We start from the raw sequence: 15,748 nt of genomic DNA, 5'->3' as shown, positions 1-15,748 counted from the left end.
AGATGGCCTCACAGCTTTCAGGCTGAGCGTTAAATCAAAAGTTGAAAATGGAGAATCTTATTTGCAACAGCTTTTTAAAAAACTTTTTGAGAGTCTAATTTCGACAATATACGCAGGCATAAATGTTTTTCAGTTTGTTAGTAACAAACTGAAAAACTCTTCACTCATAGTTAGTGTTTTTTTGTGTTGTTTTCATACGTTTGGGCAGAAGTGAGGCTAAGACTGGATAAAGTGTATTATACTCCATGAGTTGTGTAACAGATGTTTTAAAAAAGTTTTGCTATTGTTAAACCTGGCCACCTTTTTCTTTATCTTACTAACCAGTTGTCCTTTTTTACATTTTAACTGTGGAGGAATTCAAGAAAAACTACGTCTTAAACAAGATTTCACTGTAACACAGGGTTACTATTGACATATAGTTCATTATGAGGGTGAAGTATTCCTTCAATATTTATACTAAGTCTTTTAAAACTATCACAGAGGCTTGAGGCAGCACAATTAAAACCTGATTAAGTGTAGGATAAACAAAATCATTCATTAAAGTGCTTGTGTGTGTGGGTGTGTTTACCAGACAGAGGTGTCCAGCTCATGGCTGGAGGGCTGGCAGTAATCCAGCTGTGCAAACAGAGGGAAGAGGACCTGCACGCCTCCGATGGAGTGAATGCCGCTCTGGACTGAGTGAGTCACCACGGCCTTCACGTCCTACCGAAACAAACACACACGAGGCTGTTACATAGCCAACATTTGCATGTGGGTCACATGGAAATCAGTTATGTGCACGGAATAAGCTTCATGTGTCGACATATTTTAGTACTTGAATGTAGTTACATAGTCACAACAAAACACAATGGTGTTTTTTGTATTATACCAACAGTCTGCTTTTTATCCTCACAGGAACAAAACTGATGAATAGTCATTTGAATCTTGTACTGCTGAAAAATGCTCTTAAAGTGCCAACAAAACAAATAAGCTTAATGTTTGAGAGGGTGAGTATAATCCAAGATTTCAATACTAGGTGTTTGGTTCGTTGACCTCTTCTCTGACTTGTGCAAAACATGTTGAAAACATAAGGATCAGGAAAACCTGGTTATATTTCCTTCATCTGATGTCTGTGTTTTACGTCACGACACAAACAGTGGCTTGGCAAAACATTTTCCTCTCTATAGCAATGGAGGTTTTGCACATGGCATAGCAAATCTGAAAATATAGGTCACACATTCATTCATATTTTACACGGTGTGTGTGTCTGTGTGTTAGTTTGCATGTGTGTTTGTGTGGTGAAGAAAGCATACGTTGTGTGTGGCAGCAAAAGCCTCCCTCACAAAGGAAACAAAGCATTTTCTTTGATGAGAGGGCATGAGAGAGAACTCAATTAGTGCTTGAGAAAAGGAAACTCAAAGTAAGTGAGGAAACCTGTGTGTGTGTGTGTGTGTGTGTGTGTGTGTGTGTGTGTGTGTGTGTGTGTGTGTGTGTGTGTGTGTGTGTGTGTGTGTGTGTGTGTGTGTGTGTGTGTGTGTGTGTGTGTGTGTGTGTGTGTGTGTGTGTGTGTGTGTGTGTGTGTGTGTGTGTGTGTGTGTGTGTGTGTGTGTGTGTGTGTGTGTGTGTGTGTGTGTGTGTGTAAGCCGCATAGGAAAAACTTCCACAAAAAGGTCACCACCTACTTCTAACAGGAAAAATGCACAGCGCCACGTATGTAGTTGCAAACTGAACCCGAGTCTTTGATAAGGCTAATTCCACGGTTAGAGCAGCAGGAAGCCTTTCAGCAGCTGTAGCAGTCTGGCTAGCTGAACACATTTGCCCCTCTGCCCTAATGAGGCAATTAAAATTAAAAGATGCCAACTAGGCCACTTTCATTATCGCAAAGGAGGAAAGAAAAAGTCAAAAGTGGTTCATATGGAACAGTGGGAGGGAAGGAGCAGGTGGAGAATGTGCTTTAATGTCAGCATGGTTTATTTTGGTTACAGTTAACTAATGGCAAACTCAGTAATAATCAACTCCATTGGAATAAAATTGTATGCACGCAAAATGTCACATTAAAAGGAATAATTACCTGCAGCATGAGCGCGTGGGGTGAGTGAACAAATATGGATGTGTTGTCCTTGGGGGAGGACTCAAGGCAGAGCTGGGCATCGGTGGCGCGAGGGTTGTAAGCGAAGGCGATGCTGGAGGACAACTTGCCATCATACAGTAAGGTCTTATGATGCTCCGCAAACAGCAAGTCACTCTCAGCCTTGTACTTGAATGTGCCCTAAGAAGATGGAGAGGGAGAGACATTCAGTTGTAGAGAACACAACAGTTATACTATTCGCACTACTAGATTCACATTTTTCACAAGTGTCTAGAACAATATTGACTCTGCTGCTAATATAAGGCAGCGTCAAAGTTATCTGCTCAAAACACACGAACAATTCCAATTTTGTTTGTTTACCATTCGGTTTAATTTAACTACCTTTTACATTCGCATTCATAGCACATCCATGAACTGTAACAATCGGCATTTCCGACACAGCGATTAGGGTCACTGGAGATGCAGCACACCCGAGCATGAATGGATAATTATTTTCTACTCTGTCAACCTTTTTTGTTTTGATTTGTATCTTTATTGTTTGTCAGCGGGTGTGTTGACGTGGAGGCCAGTGTGTGGTGGGGTTTTTTTTTATTCTTATATATACACACACATACTCTAAATATAATAAGAAACATATATACACTTCTTGTTTAAACTGCTATGCTTGTGCTTAAGGCTAAAACGGAGCGTCTAATGTCAAGTTTGTTATGACATCTCACTTTGTTGTTGATAGAATCTAACTCAACCAACATCATGGTCTCAAAATCATTTATTGTGAGGTATCATCTGATAGCTAAATCAACAGGGGCGAAGCTTATCTAACCATGCTCATGTTTCCTTTTGGTTTTAAGAATGATACATTTAAAGACATTTAAGATGTCAGTGCGTTACAGAAGTAAACTAAATTATTATAAAGCTTAATTTGCCTAAGTTGTTATACTCTGTTATGTCTCTATTATAAGTTCCCATCAGCAAAAACACGTCGGTTTGCTATCCTGGCTCCAAAATGGTGGAATGAGCTCCCCATTGACATCAGGACAGCAGAAAGCTTACACATCTTCCGGCGCAGACTGAAAACTCATCTCTTTCGACTCCACTTCGAGCAATAAAAATGACTAACAAAGCACTCATATACTAACTAAGCACTTATATACTAACAAAGCACTCATATACTAACGAAGGACTGGCTTATCTAAAGCTAGTTGAGTAGCACTTGAAATGTTTTGGCTCTATGAAACCTGAGGCCTGTACTACGAAGCCGGTTCAACCTAACCTGGATATGTTTGAGTTAGCCGGTTGGCCCAATCCAAAACATACGCGCTCTCGCTAAACGGTCCTACGACGCTGGTTATCAAGTGGATCGCTCAAGCCAGCCGTGTCCTATCTAGTTAGGTGCACGTTCACATGAAAGGGGTGGTATTTGGAGCATTCGACCAATCTCAAACATGGACAAGCGTACTGACAGCGCAGCGTCATACTTCCTGAATGAAAAGTGAACTTTAATATTAGTCAAATATGAAGAAGTTAAACTTTAAACATCCATGACTTAAACACTTTATCCAGGATAAAAGCCACATAGCTGCACCTGCAAGGTGAATACAGCTGGTAAAAGAAAAAGCGTTTGAATGCGTACATTAACAGGTTTATGATATCACTGCCCCGTCCAAGACACGAGTGGATCTGACTTTAATTACATTTGACTCGAGTGTTTCGTCAACTTAATGTGTTGCTTAAAATAATACTTCTGCATACAGTATGTGACACTGTGTCTGTTGCACGGCCAGATACGGCTCAAGAAGCTGATTCAGATAAGGAAATATAGCCTATGATACATTATGATGTGATATGATATGAATGATAATGGCACTCACAGTGCCGCGGACTGTACTTAATGTTACTTTGATCCGGTTACTTATGTTGTGGCAGATATTTAAGTAAGCTTTCTTAACGCTAATGTTATAATAGTCAGATTGCTCTGAAGATGGGAGGTGATATTCTATTCATTTTCACGTTCACACAGTCAGTTGATTTTTGGCGGCCGTCTTTCTGTATTTCCTTTCTCCTGTAATATAACTTGATCGCTTTAAACTCCGCACACTGAGCTCTGATTGGTCAGCAGGCAGTGCTTTCACTGAGTTGATCTCTTAGCCTGCAACCTAACCTGCTCCGGAGCAGGTTAGCCGCTCAGCATAAGTTACCATGGAGATCTAGCCTGCTAAAAAGAGAACCAGCGTCATAGGACCGGAAAGCCCGAGTTTTCCCTGAAGTTAGCCGGCTAAGCGAAAATACAGTACAGGCCTCTGATGTACTTATATGATTCTGTTTTCTTCAAGTTTGTATCTTCTTGGTCGAATGCACTTATTGTAAGTCGCTTTGGATAAAAGCGTCAGCTAAATGTAATGTAATGTAATAAGTATCTATCACACAGCCATCTCAGGGTTAACGCCCACCTGGTACCCCGGCCCCAGCTGATAGATGGCCAGGATCTGAGCAGCGCTGAGAGCCTCTCCAAACAGGTACACTGCTCCCATCTGTCCGCAGAACACACGGTTGACATCTGCCGTCTCTGACGATCCCAGGAAACACTTGTCAAATGTCTGCAGCAGGAAAGAGGTTGGAGGTAGGGTTTTAGGAAGAAAACAAATTGAAATATAAAATGTAAGACGAAGGTAAGGGAGTAAGAAATAAGGAATTGATAGAGGAACAAAGGAATAAAAAGACCAAAAATAGCCTGAATGAACAGAGGGAAAAGGCATATGGCAACACACGCTATAATTGGCAACACACAGACCCAAACTATAAACATACTGTGGCTAACTTGATACTGTTTCATCTTCCTCTGGTCATGGTCAGTGAGGCAGAAGTGTTGAGAACGATGAGGCCATGTCTCAATCAAATTGCTAATTTGCTTTCGGGACATACTGTCACATCAAGAGGATTATACTGCGCTGTGGAGGCGTTTTCATTCCTGACAAAATTTGATTTAAGAATCTCATAGCGCAGCATGACAGAAAGCAATCCTCGGGATTGTGACAGAGTTCATATGGTGATTTGTGAGAGGAGCAGGGTGTGTGCAATATGTGTAGTCAATTTCCGCTGTGCTATCCATACTAATGGATGAAAATAATGGTTTTTACCCCCAGACCCTTCAAAAGCAAAGAGTGAGATTAGATATATCTGCGAGTGGGGTTTATTTTAAAGTTTTTGGTGCACACTCCCGCAGCAATAACTGGTTCTAAAATTGATATTGACAGAAAACTGTTCCATGCGCCCACATGCCCTATACCCTGATGTAGCCGCAGGTGGAATTGTACATAAAAATCTTGCCAGAGGATTCAAGCATTCATATTTTTGATTCACAAGTAACACAGAACACATCCACAGAAATGGGCTGGATAAAGAATTAGTAGGCATTCTTAAATATGTTATTTACTTTCTCGTCATATCTTGAATAAAAACAGTGATACCATTTTTGGGTCTGCATTGAATATATTAAGCAACAGTTAGCAGACATTAGCTCAGCTTAGCATAAAGCCTCAAACAGATGGAAACCGCTAGCCTTGCTCAGTCCAAAAAGTAACAAAATTACTTTTAGTACATTTAAATGTACCAATATAAAACTAAAATGCACGTCGTTGTTTGTTTGAATAGTAAAAACTGAAAACGTTTTTCAAAAAGCACCAAATGTTGGTTTTAAGGGGTAAGTGCAAGACTATTTCTTTGCTTGGTGCAGCATCTTCCACAGTTTCCGCTATTTGTGCTGCTAAGGTAACCGTTTGCAGGCTGTAGCTTAATATTGACCGTGCAATAAGAGTGGAGTGTAGGTAATGAAACACAGACTTAAACCGTTACAAATCCTCCACTGTCTCACATAGCCGTCTACAATTTAAACTATTCGCTTTTTTATGAGAATGTACTGTATACCGATATAAATTTGAAACTTCTGTTGCCCCCTACTGGTTCACTTACAAATAGCGTAAGATATTTTGAATTGTTTTTCACTTACGTCACTGGTGTTGACAAACCAGGCGATGTCTCCAAAGGAAGCCAGTTCCCCGTTCACAAAGCAGCTAATTTCACTGTTTTTCCAGCGGTTGTACACATGAACGAGGGTCACCATGTACCACTGAAAGAAAAACAGAGAGAAGCAGACTCTCACAATGGGAAACTGTTTATCTGGAGTATCAATCACACGACAAGATATCAATAAGTCAGCGTGTGGTGAGAATCTTCTAGCTTACTCAATTAGCCTCCATCATGTTTCAAGACTGTGTCCCCTCAAGCTATGATCCCACCTACTTAGATTTCTGGTTTCCTCCTCAGTCTGACAACCACTGAAATGGGTTACCAGAGTAACCACAGTAAAATAGGTTATTACGTTTTCTTCCGGACATAAAAGAAGACACTAAAAATAGATTGAAAAAATCAACTAAAGTGATTGTTTGGTCCTCATGAGGTTTATTGAGGTAGTGTGATGTCTTTATGCCCAGAGGAAGGAGAAGGATGTTTTAAATTGTCCACAGGCAAAGGATGTTTTGAATGGTTTCCAGAGTATGATGTGCCTGGAAGGGACTCAGGGTATTGGATAATCCTTCTCTACGGTCTCCCTCTTGCCTCCTCCTTCTAGCTTAGCTTCTCCCCAGAGTCAGGTAAGGTGTGACAGTTCCTTCGTGCAGCAAGGTCTAGATTTATTGTGAGCGCACATGTGTGTTTGAGTGTGTGCATGTGATTCATTATGTGGTGCTAACATATGATTTCTGTGATCCATCTACAGAGACATATCCAGGATTTGTCTTTGCATGTGCCTGGGTCACCAAACCAATGCCTGTATTCTGCTTTGCGTTGTTTTTTTCCTACCTTCTGTGGTTTGAAGTCGTACTTTACACAGTGCTGGAACCCTTTCCCCTTGGATTTTAATGAGGTCACTATCAAACAGCCACCCACAAAGTGTGCAGAGTAACCCATGCCTTTATTGGTGCGGAAACTGGAAAAGAAAAATCATGGGAAAAAACAAACACAAAGGGTTAGTTTCCGAGCGAGGCTGCACACTTTCAAGCCGACTGCCTTCAAGGGCAACACGGGTTGTAGTCTCTAATATATCATATAAACACTTTAAAAGGGTCTCAAAAGGATAACGATAGCAAACAATCATTTCTCAACTTCACAGATTCTTCTCATCCTTCTGCATGCCCCGGCGAGATGGGCCCCGGCAGTGTGATTTAGTGAATTAATCTCTCTTTTTTTTTTAAAAGGGCACAAGGCTGAAGGGGAGCTTTTATTACAAATGCTCTCAAGCAGCTCGTTGGCCACTCAAGTCGGTTATCATTTTCACAAGAGTCCAAACAGATCACTGCTGTATAAATTAGATTTTTGACAGAAATTAATTATTGGTTGAAAAGAAGATCAACCAACTCTCCGCTCCACAGACAGGAAGCGAAGGATAATGAGACAGGGAAGATGGAGAGAGAAGTACAAGCGTTTTTCATCTGTGAGGCTGCAGGCTGCTGCAGCATATTTTTGGGAGTGAGTTTATGATACATCTTTTGTTTACTGGTGACATGTGCACATGCATAAGTTCAAACTTAGACACCTTAATTCAAATGAATACACCTGTGGTGAAACATTTCATGTAATTCCTCTCTCTTTGTGTTATTTGAGTTACGTCCTTAAGCAAAGTTCTCATATCTGTATATTTGATATACATACATTAAAAAAAACATTTTAATGCTAAACAAAGGGAATAATGCATCTATTATTCATAGGTTGGCATTGTTACCTACCAGTACAGGTAAGGCTTGTCCTTGTCTACATTGATGTTGTTGAGAGGATCCATGCGGAGCCACGTGTGGAATGTAAAGCCATTCTGGTACGGCCATTTTGCTATAGGAGGCAGAGCTATAGCCTATTAGAGAGACAAATACAAACAGAAAAGAGGACATGGTATGAGTAGTGGAACAGTGATCATTTTCAAATGTACTTAAAAAAAACAGTTGGGTTAGAAGGTTACAATAGGTCAACCAGAAGCCGGGGAAATGAATATCAAAAGGCCACAAAAAGTAATCAAGCAAAGGCCCCTTGAAAAATATTTCTCTAAATAATGTTTTTGTGTGTATGCATGTGTGAAGCAGGGCAACACAGGAAGATGAGGTCTCAGACCCAAACCTGCTTTGCTTTTACACGTAAAAGCACCGTCACCATGGCAATGGAGGGTTATATACAGAAGTTGGCAACCACATACACTATATAAGGGGCCTGACATTGCCTAAGGCAACATTCAATGGTGCACACAATTACATACTGTAGCTTCGTGTACAAAGAACATTTAATGCAATAAAAAGTGCACTACTCTTAGTGTGACAATATGTGTCCTTTACTCCTAAACACAGATTCAGTCTGAAGACATTTACACATTGTTTGTTTTTATATTTTTTTCTGTGTAGCATTGATTTGAAAAGTAGTTCTGATGTATTGAGTCAGAGAGGAAGTTTCAGTGCAGTGATGAGGAAACAAACTGTACCATTAAAACTAGAGAGCAGACACATTTAACTTTTAATACAAATTATTAAACATTGATATTTAAGTGTTTTTTTCTGTAGAAAATGATTCTGTATATTGTATTGTGTTTTGTTCAACAAGTGCAAGGGCTTGTTGTTTACTTAGAATTCATCACAGTGTGCCACTCTCCAACCAAAATAAAGGTTGTTAAAGTAAATACATTATGCTTCTATAGAAGGACAAGGAAAGGACACAGCCTGTTTGTGTGGCCTGATCAACAAAGAACAGCAAGGTTGTGAATGGGATAATATGTAGGGACGGTACAACCCAAATTCTCAGAGCATGATTTGAATAGTCCAAAAGCTAAAAAAAAAAGCCAACAGCCAAAGCATCATGCATTTAAACAGCTCAATCTTTAGATACTTGACATCATTTCAGCAAGAGTACAAAAGTCTTTGAGGCTGTAAAAGGGTCTGAGTTGTAATGGTAGAAAATAACTAAGAGAATCTGTGAAGCTTGTTGAAAAACTGCATGGGTCAGTGAATGGCTGGCTCACAGGAAATCAGCTTAGAAAGCAATTACTATGAAATGATTTAGGAGAACTCATCATGTAATATCAAGTGCTCACTTTTTTTCACACCATCAGTTTATAATAAATGTATGTATATTTTACATTTTGGGAAACAGTCATGGTGAGGCTCCACAATCTGCTGGCATGGCATTTTTTGCAATAATATGAAGCAGGGATTATTGATGCTAATGTATTGAAACATTCAAAAGCGCAGTCCAGCTCATCACCTATGTGCAAACGCACTTTATGGGATGTTTTTATATTCTGTGTTGCATTGTACGGCACTATGAAGTATACTACTCACAGCTGCGTTCTTCCCCGGGAAACTGAAGAATGAGTCAGGGCCGTTCCTGTGAGCCATGTACTTCAGAACTGACAAAAGCTTCACTGCGTGGCGAGGCTGAGGGAAGAAAACACAACGTATTACACCACGGATGGTGTTGATGTCAAAACACACACACACACACACAGGCACATGAAAGCATATGAACCCAAATGACACACTTACTTGTTATGCATGATGCCACAAATGATTAAAGCAGGTACAGCTTTGGTTCTGCTTGTTCTAAATTTACCTCATCAAAGTTTGACAACCAGAGATTTGCTAAGCAGCACATTCTGAATTTAGTATCTCCTTTTACTTCATAATATCCTGATTATTGTGTATGAACTGAAAAGTACATCCATCACAAATATGTTGCTCTAAAGATCCAGATATTGCAGCTTGTTTATTGCGAGTGATAAAAAAAAAATCCTATATATTTTTACGATTTTCAACAGGGTTGTGGTTTATAGAGTGCAATAGCAAAGCACTTTGTAGTTAAAGTTTTGCAATCATCATAACCACCCTGGATATTTCCCAAAGATGAAATGAAGAGAGGAGCGTTGGCAGGAGCGGCTTGAAAGTGAGAGTGAGGTGAAACTTAGGAGAATAAAAGCCCCATTTCCTTGACAATTTGATTACTGTCAGAGATTGATGGGTTACTTTACTTCCATTCATCTGTCTCTCCCTGTGTGCCACGGGTCCTGCCAAGATGTAGTACCTTATCTTCAGTACATGCATCATACATCTTGAGTTCACTGGGGCTATTTCCTTATAGGTGCATGCACACACACACCGACAGAAAACCAAATAGGCAGTCTGTTTTTTGAAAACTTTAAATTTGTGAAAGCCAATTCTTAACATTTTGCGTAATATTGGCAAAAAAAATACACGTTTTTTGGATATACCATGAACAACCGAATATCAGTAATGTAGTGGTGCTCTGGCAGAGTAGTATTCTGGTTTCACATGATTTATCTTGTCCCTGTGACGAGGGCAGTGGCCTGTGGGATGGCAGCAGTTGTAGCTAGCACATTCCTCACGCTGGTCCCAGACAACCAAGACAGATCACCGTGGAATGACTCCGACTCACCCACTGGCCCTTCTCCCCTTGCAGTTTGCTGAAGAAAAGCTTCAGCTCTTTCACTGTGATGCTGTAGCTGGCGAGCACGCCCAACATGTCCACCAGTAGGTCTGCAAAACACACACACACATATTCAGAAAGGGGTTAAACATTATAATTACACAGAAAGACTAAGAAGATACAATCATTTACTTTAGAAGTGAGTATGAGTCCCAAATATATATAATAATTCCTGAGCTGGCACCTGACCTTTATTGGCATTTTCATCATTACAGTGAAGCTGCAGAAGTGAAGCAAAAAAGCTAAGCAGCTCAGACATTAAAAAAAGTAGGGTCAGCAAGACCCAAGTAAAAAAAAAAACATGGATAAAATAGAGAAGGCACTCTGGGAGTCTGCAGCCTCTTTCATTAGTTATTACGGACTAATGACAGGGCATGGTATGACAGATATGAGTAGTGTGCACATACATAAGCCTTGGTTTAAACCTTTGAATATAATGATGAGTGGCACTTTTATCTGGTGGGTCTATTTCCGTGCAAAGTATTAGTACCAGTATATGCACACAAGTATTTCATATTTGCTGTTCAGCTAAGTCTTATGCAACAAACTGATTCAGAGCAGTCCATGGATGTGAGGAGAGAAAGAGACAGTCTGCACATCTACTGCAAGTGCAACATAAAAAGTCAAAGTTCTGGTGCCCTGGTGGTTTTTGAAACTGCAACATTTACAGTTTAAAATCCAGCCGGAAACCTTTGTTGCATGTCATTCTTCATATCTGTCTGCATTTCCTGTCAGCGCTCAACTGTCAACTCCCGGAAAAGTATAGAAAACAAACACAAATATTGAAAAAAAACTGTGTAAAATATGAATAAAAGAGGTTTTTTCATTTTGAAATGTCAATCAATAAAATAAATTGCTTCAGTTCTATGAGACAGTTCTCAGGGAAGGGCAGAGCATTTGTACTGTGGTGGATATTACTACTGTATGATCATTACTTTCAGCTGCCTAGTTACCACTGGGCTGTATCACCCCTGCTTGACTGCACAAACCCTCCAGGCCAGCGCTGTTCTAGCTCGCAAAAGTTCACTGAGCCGAACACTGTAGGATTAATTCTGACTAATTTGCAGATGGGCAACAGACTACACTGGGACTCTGGGGAGTCTGTACAGGAGTAGTGTGTTGTCTGTTTTGACTGCAACACATCTCTGTATATGAACTCATGAAGGACGAAACCATGAGGTTACAATATACGGGAAGAGTGGATAGGAAAGATAGAATTTGTTTCTATATTTCCAAATACGCAATTGTGTCCTGAGGTTGGCGTTCATGTCTTTACTTGTTCTCACTTCACAGAGCTCAAAGCAAAGGGTCTTCAGCTAGACCGTTTGTTCCTGCCTACCGGGACCTGTGGGGTTTGGAGCTGTATAGCCCATACATTTGCTTCATAATAAGGCTTACCCCCCTTGGTCAATTAGTCCACTAATTGGTCATTTTAGGTTCATTTCTCTAGCATATTAGTCTTTATTTTATGATTTCCCATGCTGAATTTCCTAAAAACTATTGAGCTGATCTCTGGTAAACACATGAATTAAAAGGCCACATTTCCATGACTCTTTCTGGGAGTCTGAATAAAATGAACTATCTAAACACTCAGAGAGTCCTTTACCTCCCTGAGCCTCTCAGTCTGACAGGAGAGCTCTCCTCCACCCTGGTTGTAGAAACATCTACTTCTTATATCTGTTAGCGCAGCTAGCACCAGATTCTAATAACAACAGCGCCTGTACCGGTGCGCCCTCTCTCTCTCTCTCTCCCTCGCTCGCTCTCTCGCTCCCACTTTGGCTGTGAGCTGCGGGCGCCTGATAAGCCAACATCCCACACTTTCATCACTTACAGCGCCCATCGTACAGGGCAAATGAAAAGTGTAACCGGGGTGAAAAGGGTGTTACATTTACTTAATTATGAATGTTGTTACATCAAGGCCGAGAATTAGGATCAGCGCCAACGGTCAAAAATGTTTTTTCCCCTCCCAGAGCTACCAGCGCAGCGCCCCCCAGATCTGGCGCCCTCGGCGACCGCCTATGCCAAAAATCGGCCCTGCCTAGTACATACAGTGGCAATGTCTCAAGATTTAGCAAAAATACACCTTTATTGAACATACAGTAACACAAATACTACAAATCCACATAAACAATCAAAAATGAAAAAGGGTCGCCACTTATTATTTTAATTAAAAAAAAAGATTAATTTTTTATTTTTGGGTACCTGGCAGCGGCGTGCATATTTCAGCAGCGGTGCTGCGCCGCCACTATTTGTATATAGGGGAAACACTGATGTGTGCTGGGAATTCATATAATCAGGGACAACCCTTTTAAAGAAATCGCTGCCTTTAACTTTACAAAACAAATTGTATTATTTTATTTATATTGCTGTAACAACACATTACTTTTCGCACAAAGTGCTGTCACTAGGTACCTGCGATCATGCTGTCAGTGGTGGATATGCGATGCAGCACCAGCTGGATGAGCCCCACTTCAGTGCACGCCTGCAGGTTGCGCACGCTCTTCTTGAGGATGGCGGTGAAGATGCTCCAGATCTCTGCCTGACAGGTGGGCTCACACTTGTCCAAAAGCTCCACCATGCACACGATGCTCTCGGGTTCTTGGATGATGAAGTTCATCTCAAGGTCAAACTGGCCTCCCACCAGCTGGAGGAGGGATAGAAGGAGAGAGGGAAGGGAGTAAGGGAGAGAGGGAGAGAGAAAAGAGGGAGACGGGGGAGTTGAGACAAGGTGTTTCAGTCAGTTATTGAGTAAGTCAAACAATAGCAATAATAAACAAAACATAACCACAAGTTTCGAAATAGCCTTTACATGTGTTCACATTACTTTGTGTGTGCACAGCGCTACACAGATCATTAATCATGCATCAGAGCTGCTGCTGGCCAAGTGGATTAAAGGTCAGGGGAGAAACACAGGTCTCTGTCAGTCTGTCGGTCTGTTTGTTTGTCTGACAGCAGATTCAACCGTTTACAACTGCCTTGGGACACCGAGATAAACCCAGAGCCAAAAATATATCAAACAACATCAGTTAAAATAAGTTAGACATCCTCCAGACAGACTCAAACACTGAGAAGTGTATTTGGAGGTTGTTTATTCCTGTAGGAAGCCGTGAAATATTACAGAATCTGACAAAGCAATGCCAAATTAATCTTTAAGAAAATGCATAGTGATAGAATACAGTGACCTGGTCCCTGTATCTGTATTAAAACAGCATCAGTGTGTATACATATTTACACTCAGTAATGTATTTATTGTGTGCAAAGACAACAGAAACACATTTTCTTTTACAGCCAATTACCTTTATACAAGCCTTTATCTTGAATCATAAACACAAATTGTATTCATAAAAGCACATGCATTACACGGTGTAAGTCAGCCTTAGCAGTGACCTCCAGCTGGAGCTTGCTCAGGAGCCGCTGAGCTAAAAGGCTTGTCTTATTGTGAAGGAGTAATGTGCTTTGTGTGTGAAAATAAATTGTATGAACCATAAATGTCATAATTTGTCACTTCTTAATAGTTGCGATGACATTTTTATTATTGAACCCTGCCTAATAGAAAAAGATAAGGAAAATAACAATGTTGGTGCCATATTAATATTGTGGGTAAGGCTGTCGTGTTAAAATCAAGAAGGTGTGACTGGACAGAAAAAAATGAATGTGAGATTGTCGTAGCCGCCCATTAGACGGGCTGGATGTGAAAACAATATGATTTGGTGCAGGGAATGGAAACTGTCCCATTAAAATGAGTGAGGTTGGATAAACTGGGCATGTGTGTTGAGTAGAAGATAGGGAAGGAGGGGAACCCGGGGTATGCTGCTGCCACAACATCCTTGAAGAGGAGTGGATAAAGTGATGAGAACACTGACACACACCTCACCTACTGTCCCCTTTAACCTCCTCTCACAGATATCTGCTCATTTCTTCATGTCAACTACCAACATTAGAACCATATAGATCAATCTTACACAAAGCCTATTTTCTTTATCCTTACGCTTTTGTTTTTTTAAATTAACATGTAACATATTTCATAGTAACAAATAATAAAATCATTACAAATACACAGAATTCAGTCATTGTTGTAGTTTAATGAGATAATTTTTTTAATAATTCTATACATTTTTACATTGAGTTTTGCAATGCCGATGATCTTGAATCTAAATATATTTATTATCTTTCTGGATATGGATTAAAAACCCCACTCTTTCATTAAAGAAGCTGAAAACACAAAATGTTGAGCCTTTTCACTTTGATGAATGACTCAATTTTTTATTCTATTAGCAGGACTGTTGAAAATTAATTTTCCTTCCATTGAGTAATCGTTTGAGCAATAACTACGCGACAGGAAAATCTTCCCCTTAAATTCATTTGTGAGGCTATGAGAGGTCAGCAGGAGAAAAAAGGAACTTTACTATAATTTGAGGTCATTTAAAAGGTTGGGTTGACCAAAAATTAGGGCTGTGCGATTATGGCAAAAATCATAATCACAATTATTTTTGGTCAATAATTGATATCACGATTATTAAAAACGATTATCCATTTACTTTGAAAACATCCATTTATTGAAAAAGTGAACAGTATGTTTTTAACAGTTGATTACCCTGAACTTTAAGTATAATTCAACTGAAAAACTAATAAAATTACATTTTTTTTTTTTTTTTTTTTTTTAAATACAAATAATAATTTTTTTATTTCGATTAAGTTGTTTTCGTAATTGTTGCAAGCCAAAATCGTAATCGAGATTAAAATACGATTAATTGCACAGCCCTACCAAAAATGCCAATGTTTTCGCTCTTCGTCCTACTTCTATCTTTCCATGGAGAGCTTTGCAAAGGTTTGGATGCACGCAGATCTGAGATTGCTGCGACCACCCGAAGTGAGAGAACTTTTTTAATATAGTATTGTGGGTGTTAAAAGCATTCTTTCAAATTATCGCATTGAAAAATATGAATTCTATGAAGACCCCAAACAAAATGTGATTTCAAAATAGCTTGTATTGGGTTAGAGACCAATTATAATATAGATATGGATATTTGAAATCCCATGTAACCAAAACTAACAGCATGGGTGGATCCAACTAGTTTTTTTAGATATTCATTTGGATTAAAGATCTCTTAAATTAAGTCAGAGTTGTGCAAAAAGCCTAAAAAAGGA

At 39.8% G+C, this 15,748-nt stretch overlaps 1 protein-coding gene across 3 annotated transcripts in view; it reads right to left on the bottom strand.

Moving 5' to 3' along the window:
* lrba (LPS responsive beige-like anchor protein) overlaps positions 1-15,748 on the bottom strand; it is a 185,632-nt gene that overhangs the window by 147,882 nt on the left and 22,002 nt on the right. For all 3 annotated transcript variants that reach the window (XM_034130210.1, XM_034130213.1, XM_034130211.1), the window contains exons 2-10: positions 13,013-13,244; positions 10,550-10,650; positions 9,439-9,534; positions 7,849-7,970; positions 6,926-7,052; positions 6,075-6,194; positions 4,519-4,665; positions 2,051-2,248; positions 569-702 (exon numbers count right to left, since the gene is read on the bottom strand). In XM_034130210.1, coding sequence (XP_033986101.1) covers positions 569-702; positions 2,051-2,248; positions 4,519-4,665; positions 6,075-6,194; positions 6,926-7,052; positions 7,849-7,970; positions 9,439-9,534; positions 10,550-10,650; positions 13,013-13,244 — 1,277 coding nt within the window. The remainder of the gene's footprint in view (positions 1-568; positions 703-2,050; positions 2,249-4,518; positions 4,666-6,074; positions 6,195-6,925; positions 7,053-7,848; positions 7,971-9,438; positions 9,535-10,549; positions 10,651-13,012; positions 13,245-15,748) is intronic.

Source organism: Trematomus bernacchii, unplaced genomic scaffold, assembly GCF_902827165.1.
Source record: "Trematomus bernacchii unplaced genomic scaffold, fTreBer1.1, whole genome shotgun sequence".
Lineage (NCBI taxonomy): Eukaryota > Metazoa > Chordata > Actinopteri > Perciformes > Nototheniidae > Trematomus > Trematomus bernacchii.
This window is presented reverse-complemented; position numbering and strand designations above follow the sequence as displayed.